The following is a 9,091-nucleotide window of genomic DNA, read 5'->3' as shown; positions in this document are numbered from 1 at the left end:
GTGCAGGTCCCTTAGGAAGGACCAGTCCTTTGCCCAAAGGCTAGAGCTGGGAGCTCGAGCGGGCTTGCAGCGTTTCTGACAGAGCCCGCCCTTGCTTATGCATCACGCTCCCTCCACGTCGGCTTAGGCTGTCCTGTCAGGCTTGGGGGAGGGTGATTACCCTAAGGCTGGGTCTGTCAACCCTGAGGTGCTATCTGGATGCTCTGGGACCAGGGAATATCAGTCATGTGGGGAGCAGCTTCTTTCTCTCACAGGGTCTTGGGGGAGAATTCAGTGCTTGTGGTTTTTGTGGGGACAGTTCAGGGTGTGAGTCCAGGCTGGTCATTTTCTCTCCCATGCACGTCACCCCTTCCTTAGATGGCTAGGGTCATCTCTCTTACTGGCCAGAGTCCAGCCAAGCAGATGAGGACAGATGGCCTGACTGATGGCTGATGGGACTCCTTCCTCAACATGAGAGGTTGTGTCCAGTGGCTAAGACTCTGCGTCCCCATTTGCAGGGTTCAGTCCCTGGTCAGGGAACTAGGTCCCACCATATGCTGCAACTAAGAGTTCACATGCCACCGTTAAGCCCCACAGCAGCCAAAAAAAGACGAGGTTTGAACTCATTTACCTTTATGACGAGAGGAGGAGGCATCAGGCAGGTGGGAACAGCTGGCAGCCAGGAGGAGGGAGAGGTGGGAATATTGTATGAGAACTGATTTTTGTGAAAGGAGAATCCAAACTGTGGTTTGTTTAAATCGCTGAGCTTTGTACACCGTGTTTGACTTCAGGGAGCTTGTTTTTCATTGCGCTGGGGCAGTGAGACCAGGATCCTGGCCCACAGGCTCCTCCCCTCTGTGGACACTTACCCTCATGATGAGGGTCCCAGCTGAGCCTGAGAGAGGCAGGAGGCACAGACCCGGGGACAGCATCTTGAACTGAAGGGCCATGGAGGCAGCCTGCTCAGCTCCCCTTCCTCTGGACACATGGGTCGAAGGGCCCCTCCCCCAGAAAGACCACATGCCAAGGCCTCTGGTTTAGTGTTTTATTTGGCACAAAGGAGAAGGGGGGGTCTGAAACCAGTTTAGTCTTTGGAGTGTGCAGAACTTTGCTCACCCCCGTCACCCCTCAGTCCCCAGTGAGCCCCTCCTTCAACTTTCAGCCCTAAGCCAAGGGTTCCATAGCGCTCAGATCCATCCAAGTAGGTTTCCTCATCTCCACCCTTCATTTTTCGCTTGGTCCTTGGTCCCGACAGAAGGCAGCCTTCTTTAGGGATGAAAGGTGACACAAAGCCCAGCTCTGATGTATAGCACCCTGGGAGCACTTTGGCCACCACCACACCGAAGGGGGATGGGACAGGTGAAGGTGAGGTAGGGCTGCCCCCCTGGAACCGCCCCCTTTCCCTAGGAACCAGCCAGAGCTGAGGGTGGAAAGCTGGGGGTTCATGTTCTTGGGGAGATGCCAGGACGAGGAATGCGGGCTGCAGGCGGGGGTTGAAGATGGTGAGGGTAAATACAGGTAAAGGGCAAGTTGGGGGAAATGAATGAGTTTGGTCTTGCTCAGTGGTGACGTGGAGGGGAGGTCTGAGTGAGGGGCGGCCAACCCCCACGGTCTACCATCCCCCCGGTGGCTTTGTAATTCCTTTTAAGGAAGGGGATTGGGGTTGGCAGAGAAAAACCGAATAGAGGTCTGTGCTGTGGATTTTACTCTCAGGCAGTGGGAAGACCAGAGCTGTCCCCTCCGACCACTCTCTAGATGCTTCCAGACCTCATCCCGGCAGAGGGGAGGGTGGCTGTTGGGAAGCCAGCCCCACTGCCCACTGTCCCCTTTGATGTGAGCCTTTGCATCCAGGCCCAAGCCTCTGCCCTTCAGAGTTCCTCATGGACCCGGTCCTGGTCTTCATCTGACTTCAGCTTGAGCTCCTCGGCGGTGATCTTGCCATCCTGGTTGCGATCCTGATTCTGGAACATGTCTCCTATGGTTTTCTCAGGATCCTGGCCAGGCAGGAGGCGGCCTTTGCCCTCACTGACTTGAGCCTTGATGAAGGTGGAGAACTGCGGAGAGGGGAGAGCCAAGGGGAAGGGGAGACAGCGTCTTGCCTGAGCAGCTGGGCTGGCCTTGGGATGGGCTCCCAGGAGGAGGGAGAGGAGCTAGTGCTGTGTCCTGGGGGGTGGGGGGGAGGTGAGGGGCAGAGGGCGTGCTCGGGGTCAGGTAGCCAGAGGAAAAGGCGGGGACAAGGGCTTGAGGCACAGTGAGCTGTAGAGGGCCAGGGATGCAGTAGGCACATGCCCTGTTCTCATTAGACGCCACCATGCTGGGGGTTTCTGCTGGGTGACTGTGTGGACAGTTATGAGAAGGCGAGAACTCGTTACCCACCTCCTCCACGGGGACCTCGCCATCCTTGTTAAGGTCCATGTGTTCAAACAGGTGGGCAGGAGGGTCTTCGTGCCACACAAACAGGTAGCCCGTGGGCAGCCCATCCTCCCGAGACACTAGCTCCACCTCAAACAGCAGCACAGCACTGCCAGGGACCCCCCGGGCTGCAGGAATGGGGAGCAGAGAAGGGGAGGGTCCAGGCCCCACTTCACAGCCTGCCCAGTGCACACCTGGCCCTCAGGCCTCAGCTGCCCACTGGGGTTGCTGGAGAGTAGGGCAGGGCACGTTTACAGAACCACCCTACAGAATGACCCAGAAGGCTCCCCTCACCCCTCCCACCAGCCAGCAAGGCCCCAGGCGGGCAGGGGCAGAGGGGAGGAGGAGATCAGGCCAGTCTTGACCCCTCACCTCCGCTCTCTCCGTGTGCCAGGTGCGGGGGGACCACGAGCTGCCGCCTCTCTCCCACGCACATGCCTTGCAGGCCCGTGTCCAGGCCTTCGATCACTTTGTGGGCCCCCAGAGTCGCCTCCTGAGGGGCCCCGTAGTCATGGCTAGTGGGGAGAGCAGATTCCCGGGTCAGCAGTCACCCTGGTCCCCGGCTCCTGAGTCATTCCTGGGGCTGCCCCACAGGGCAGGGTGCCGGGGCCCAGTGAGCAGAGGTAAGCACGGTCCCCTTCTCGGCCGGACCCTGTCCTGCAGTGTGGCACCTGCTCCGGCTGCCCTCCACAGAGTGGGACCAGCCGCTCCCCCTACTACCTACTTCACCCTCCCTTTGCCTCTGGAGGTAAGAATTTCAGCTTCAGTGGGAACTTAGGGGGTGCTCCTAGGAGGACCCCCCCATGCCTGGCCCATGCCCACCCACCTGCCCAGCCCTGGCCCTGCCCTGGACCCACGAGGAGAAGAGCCTGGTGCCATCCAGCAGAGAGCAGTTGTAGTGGTAGTGAACAAAGTCCCCGAGCTTGGCCGTCTCGTTGCAGGTCTCCAGGGGCCGAGACAGTGTCTTGATTTCCACTGGATCCGCAGGATTGTGGAAGTCGATCACGTGGACGTCAAAGATCAGCACAGCAGAGCCAGGGATCTTGTCTCCTGGGGCCAGAATGGAGGCATGGATCAGTTGGGGTCACGGAGGGGCTGCTCCAGGTTTCCACGGAGGCCCCTAGACTTCCCCGTCCTGGGATTCTAAGCAAGGATGGGATGGGATATTTGTCCACATGGTCAACTCTTATCATATACACTGTAGGGGTGAGGACGCAGGGCAGGAGAGGGGAGGGACATGCCAATTAGAAAGCCCTTTACAGGTATATCTTGCAACCTCCCAGTGACTGACTTTGCTGATCAATGTGATTAGTTCCATTTTACAGGTGAGCACACTAAGGTTTCCAGCAAAGCTGGGACTCAGATCCAGGTCTGTTTGCTTCCTGGGGCTGTACCACCCTCCCTCCCCAAGCTCACAAGTGGGCTGCCCTTTTCCAGTGTGGAAGGGGAGAAGCAGGGGACTGCCCCTGGAGGAAAGGATAAAGTCCTTGCAGCAAGAGTTGGGTGGGGAACCAGTTTTTGTGATGACAGGGGCAGAGCAGTGGCTGGAAATCCCCTCACCCCATTAGGGCTAGGTCAGGAGGAGCTGAGGTGTTGGCTCGGGGAACTGGGAGCAAGCCTACCAGTCCCGTTCTCCCCGTAGGCAAGGTGGGGGGGGATGGTGATCCTCCGGCGCTCCCCCATGCACGAGCCTTGAAGGCCTTGGTCCATCCCAGGGATGATGTAGCCCTGCCCCACATAGGTATTGTAGGTGTGGTTCCGGGAGTAGCTGCAATACAAGGCGGGGTTGGGGGCCAGCAAGGGGGTCACAGGGGCCCTGCCCTGCCAGGCAGCTCTGACCACCTCAGCCCCCACCATCCTCCTCAGGACCCCCTGCCCTCCCCGGACCTGGAGTCAAAGAGAGTGCCATCCATTAGGGACCCGTTGTAGTGGTAACGCATGAAGTCCCCAGCCACGGCTCTCCGGACGCAGCCAGGCGGCAGCTCAAGTGTCTCCAGCTGGACGGTGTCCTTTGGGTTGTGGACGTCAATCAGTAGGACGTGGAAGACCAGCGAGGCCTGTGAGGGGATCACAGTCCCTGGGGAAGGGATAGGCTTGAACCATACACGTGGAGAACAGAACGGGGCTTCTCGACTCAGGAAGGCCTATGTGAGCACCACCCAAAAAGGGTGCCAACCCCACTTTCCAGAGCCCTTTCTGCTGCTTCCAATGCTGCTTCCCTTGTGAGGCCGGAGCCCTGCTTCTTCCCCTGTGAGGCTGGAGCTGGGTTTTCCCCAAGACCACCACCAGCCCATATGAGCCTTTGAGTAAAGCAGAATAAAGCAGAATATGGGGACTTCCCTGGTGGTCCAGTGGTTAAGAATCCGGCCACCAATGCAGGGGACATAGGTTTGCTCCTTGGTCCGGGAAGATTGCATGTGCTGTGAGGCAACTAAGTCCATGCTCCACAACTACTGAGCCCACCTGAGGCAACTACAGAAAGACTGTGAACAGCAAGAAAGACCCAGCACAGCCATAAATAAATAAATAAAAATTTAAAAGAATAAAGTACTTCTCTTTTTTGGGGGGGGCTATGCTCCATGGCTTGCGAGATCTTAGTTCCTCCATCAGGGATTGAACTCGGGCCCCAGTAGTGAAAGAGCCACTGGACCACCAGGGAATTCTGATGCACCCCTTCTTAATGAGGCGATCACCCAGGGCTAGATTTCATCCCATTTTGCCTCTTTGGCTGGGTGTCCTTGTGCAGTATTCAACCTGGACAACTGTACATGGCAGCCCACTTTTAGAGAATCCCAGAGTCCCTGCCTGTCCTCACCATAGCCTTTCTCGCCATAGGCCAGGAATGGAGGGATGACGATCTTCCTTCTCTCTCCAGGACACATGCCCAGCAGACCCTGGTCCATGCCCTTGATCAGCCAGCCAGAGCCCACGTAGGTGTCATAAGTCCCACCCTTACTGTAGCTGCGGAGAAGGAGGTAGAGGTGAGGCTGCTGTTGGTGGGAGAGGCAGGATGGCCCCCAACTCCCCACTGCATGTCACAGTCCCCTGGATCCCAGGGATTCTTCCAGCCCTCACCTGGTGTCGAAGGCAGTGCCATCCAGCAGCGTGCCGTTGTAGTGGTAGCGCACAAAGTCACTGTCCTGGACCATCCGAGGGCAGTGGGGTGGGCGCAGCAAGGTGCTCACCTGCACGGTGTCCTCCTTGTTCCATACATCCAGCAGGACCACGTCAAAGTAGAGGGTGGCATCGGGGGGGATGAGCCCCGCTGTGAGGGCGAAGCAGCCCCAGAGTAGGGGGTGGAATGGAGGTCTCAGCATCCAGCTTGGCCTTGCCCTCCCCAACCTGAGGTCCCCTTCTCCTGAGTCAAGCGAGGATCTTACCCGGGCCTGTCGCTGTCCTTCCTCCCACCCCAGGGGCAGGAGACCCAAATGTGAGTCCCAGGCTTGTTGCTATTCAGTCTGCGCATGCAGTGTGACCTTGGAAGTCACTCTCCCTCTCTGAGCTTCCGTTTTCTGGCCCTGGGGTCCCTGCTTCTGCCTCCCGATCTCCTCCATCCCCAGGCCCGGGCCCCAGCCCTCCTTACCCACGCCGATGCTGCCATAGCCTAGGTGCGGAGGCACAATGAGGCGTCGTCGTTCATTGACACACATGCCCATGAGGCCTCGGTCCATGCCAGTGATGAGGCGCCCCACGCCTACCACGATGGCCACCAAGGTGTGGCGGTCATAGCTGGGGAGGGAGGGGACAGATGCGATGCAGTGACCTCTGCTCATGATCACATACGTGCCCGGGAGACACACACACACACAATCCCCCTCCCTACACACACATGTCGATCCACCAGCTCCTTGTCTCCTCTTCAAACCTCCCCTGAGGTGGGCCGCGACTCTCACCTCAACAGGGTGGGCTGTGACAAAAGGAGGTCCCCGAGGAGGCCAGAGTGGGAAGTACAGACATGGGGATCGGAGGGCGGCGGAGCAGGGGATTGGGGTTGGGAAGACCAGTTATCCAGCAGGAAGAAATGCTAAAGCTTGGCTTTTTTGCTTGTTGTTGGTGGTGGTTGCAACATGGGGCATGGGGACATGGGGGGATCCTAGTTCCCATGCCAGGGATCAAACCCTCGCCCCCTGCATTGGGAGCTTGCAGTCTTAACCACAGGACAGCCAGGAAAGTCTCAAAATGCTTGGCATTCTGCATTCATTATGTTATATAATCCTGTCCCCTAAGAAGTGGGCGTTATTATTATTTTTGGCAGCACCACATGCTTTGTGGGTTCTTAGTTCCCCAGCAAGGGACTGAACCCTGGCCATGACAGTGGGGAATTTCCAAAATGGGCTTTATTGATTTTATCTTTCCTAGGAGAAAAACTGAGACTTGAGAGACCAAGTGACTTGCCCAAGGTCACACAGATAATGTGTGGTCTGTTGAACTCCACAGCCCACATGTGGGCCACCAAACCATCAATTCACGGAGGAAAGGAAGGGAAAGCAGAGCTGGCCAAGGATAGGAATAGGTTTTCAATTTTGAAAAGGCCTATTCTAAAATTGCCATAGCTTTTGTTTTTGGTTACAGTTTTAACTTACAAGTTTTCCAAAATTAAGGAAGGATGAGAGATTGGCATTTTGATGGAAGGAGTCATGAGTGGTGAAAGTCTTCCAAACTCAGCACTTCGTGAACTGGGCCCAGCAGAGTCCCCAGCAGGGAGGTCATTCGCCAACTCCCAACCCCGCTTCCACTCTGTGGCCACGGGCTCAGAACTGTACTCCTGGCTACTCCCCAGGCCACATTTTGCCCACTGAGATGGTTGCATGTCTGGCCTGCTCACTTCACAGAGCCCTTATTAGAGCTCAAGCATGGCAAGAAGTTTCTACCAGTTAAACCAGAGTTCTCCCCAGAGTCAAGGCTAAGGTGTGCTGAAGCTGCTTGCAAACCATCAGGTCCTGTGTGAAGTTCACTTTATCATCTTGAGTCCTAACAGCAGCCTTAGGAAGTAGGGACTCATTTTTTCAGAATGCTTTTTGATCTCCATTTTTCAGATGAAGGAAGTAAAGCTTAAAGAGGCAAAACTCCTTGTCCATGATTACAGTCTGGGTTTGAACCCAAGGTCTTGGTCTCAGGAGTTCGTGTTCTGCCTGGCTCCAAAGCTATGGCCCTTCTTTAAAAAATTAACTAATTAATTATAATTTGGCTACACTGGGTGCAGCATGCAGGCTGTGGCATGCAAACACTCAGTTGCCGTGGGTGGGATCTAATTCCCTGACCAGGGACAGAACCTGGGCCCCCAGCATTGGGAGCATGGAGTCTTAGCCACTGGACCACGAGGCAAGTTCCCATGGCCACTAATTTCTGCAGGCTGAAGTGTGTGTTTTGGTGACATCTCTAAGAGGGACTGACTTCTTGGGGTGTGGTGTGGGGGCTTGTGTGTGTGACCACCAGGACCCTAATTTTAACTGAGGCTGACCTGGCGTATAGCCCTGCCCCCACTAAGAAAAATGAACTTGCTAGAGCAGACCAGAAGCTTGGGCCAGACCAGAAGCCAGTCTCTCAAATCCCAAAGATGGGCTGCAGCACTGACCTGGTGGAGCCAAGATGGAGAAGGAGGCAGGAAAACCCTCGGAGGAGCCCAGGGTGGCATGTGTGACTGTGTGACACGTAGACAGGTCCCTACACCAATCTGTGCCCTGCACTCCCTGATCCATCCTGCTGTCTTAGAAGGGCCACCTGCTTTACCCCACTGGCTGCTGAAAACCCCCACCCCTTTCCCCCCAAACCTCCGCTTACTCCTTCTCTAAACACAAAGGCACTGAAACCTGGGGCTGGAACCACAAAGGGAGTCAACGTGGATGGAAAGGCCGAGGGTCCTGTGCTGAGATCCCTGGACGATTCGCACGCAGCAGGGACCATGCCCTTCCCCCACCTCTATGAACCAGAACACCCCCTCCTTGGCTATAAATAAAACGCCGAGTTCCTCTCGATTCTCAAGCACTTTGGAGGACAGAGGAGGCTTGTGTGAAAGCAAATGAGGTCTTTTGAGAGGCGAAAGTTTGAAACTGAGGGCAGAGATGTCCGGGGAGATGTCTAGTTGTCCCACTCAGGGTGCTGTTTGCGGCTGGGGGATCGCGGTGTGAGGAGGCGCATGCAGACACAGCTTAAAGGCGACAACAAGGGAACCCTAAGACTGAGAGAGCCTGGCCCCAAGCTCGGGGAAGAGAAATGGTGAGTCTGGGGGCACCCAAGCCATTACCTCGAGTCAAATTTCTTGCCGTCCTCGAAAGTACCGTTGTAATGGTAGCGCACAAAATCCCCCATCTGCACTTCCCGGGGACAGACCCTGGGGATGTGGTACCTCTCGATGACCACATCTTCCAGGGGGCCGCCGGCCGGGCTGGCGCGGCCCAGCCCCCTCCCCACGGCCTGCACCAGCAGCAGCAGCAGCAACTGCAGCAGGGGGAGCCGGAGGAGGGTGTGGCTGGGGGGGCCCGCGCGGAGCATGGTGCCTGGAGCTGGGACGGCCGGCAGTGAGGGCGAGAGAGAGTGCGGCGGCTGCCAGACTCCTTCCCCTCTTCTCCCAGAGCAGGCTCCCCCTCTTCCTGTGCTCCATCCCCACCCCCGCCCTGGCTGGTCCACGTGGAATGGGGGCTGGGGAGGTTGAGCTGGCGGGGCGGGGGCAAGAGGGGTGGGACAGGAGGAGGGCCAGGCT

General features: G+C 57.0%; 1 protein-coding gene across 1 annotated transcript; it reads right to left on the bottom strand.

The window, feature by feature from the left end:
* Positions 1–1,012: 1,012 nt before the first annotated feature.
* FKBP10 (FKBP prolyl isomerase 10) lies at positions 1,013–8,946 on the bottom strand. The gene is made up of 10 exons (NM_001046403.1): positions 8,636–8,946; positions 5,975–6,120; positions 5,467–5,656; positions 5,207–5,352; positions 4,279–4,468; positions 4,014–4,159; positions 3,249–3,441; positions 2,764–2,906; positions 2,356–2,519; positions 1,013–2,033 (listed from the first exon to the last, which is right to left on the bottom strand). The coding sequence occupies exons 1-10, from the start codon at positions 8,881–8,883 to the stop codon at positions 1,848–1,850; spliced, it is 1,752 nt and encodes a 583-aa protein (NP_001039868.1). The 5' UTR covers positions 8,884–8,946; the 3' UTR covers positions 1,013–1,847.
* Positions 8,947–9,091: the final 145 nt, after the last annotated feature.

Source organism: Bos taurus, chromosome 19 (assembly GCF_002263795.3).
Source record: "Bos taurus isolate L1 Dominette 01449 registration number 42190680 breed Hereford chromosome 19, ARS-UCD2.0, whole genome shotgun sequence".
In the NCBI taxonomy this organism is placed as follows: domain Eukaryota; kingdom Metazoa; phylum Chordata; class Mammalia; order Artiodactyla; family Bovidae; genus Bos; species Bos taurus.
Note: the sequence above shows the minus strand (reverse complement) of the source record. Positions and strands in the feature narration are given on the sequence as shown.

Bases quoted from the DNA above. Each gene is read 5' to 3' on its own strand.
- FKBP10 (NM_001046403.1), bottom strand. From the start codon at position 8,883: ATGCTCCGCGCGGGCCCCCCCAGCCACACCCTCCTCCGGCTCCCCCTG. The intron at 5,657-5,974 runs GTAAGGAGGGCT...TCGCCCTCACAG, and splicing joins CTATGGCAGCATCGGCGTGG to CGGGGCTCATCCCCCCCGAT. The intron at 5,353-5,466 runs GTGAGGGCTGGA...CCTTCTCCGCAG, and splicing joins GGCACTGCCTTCGACACCAG to CTACAGTAAGGGTGGGACTT.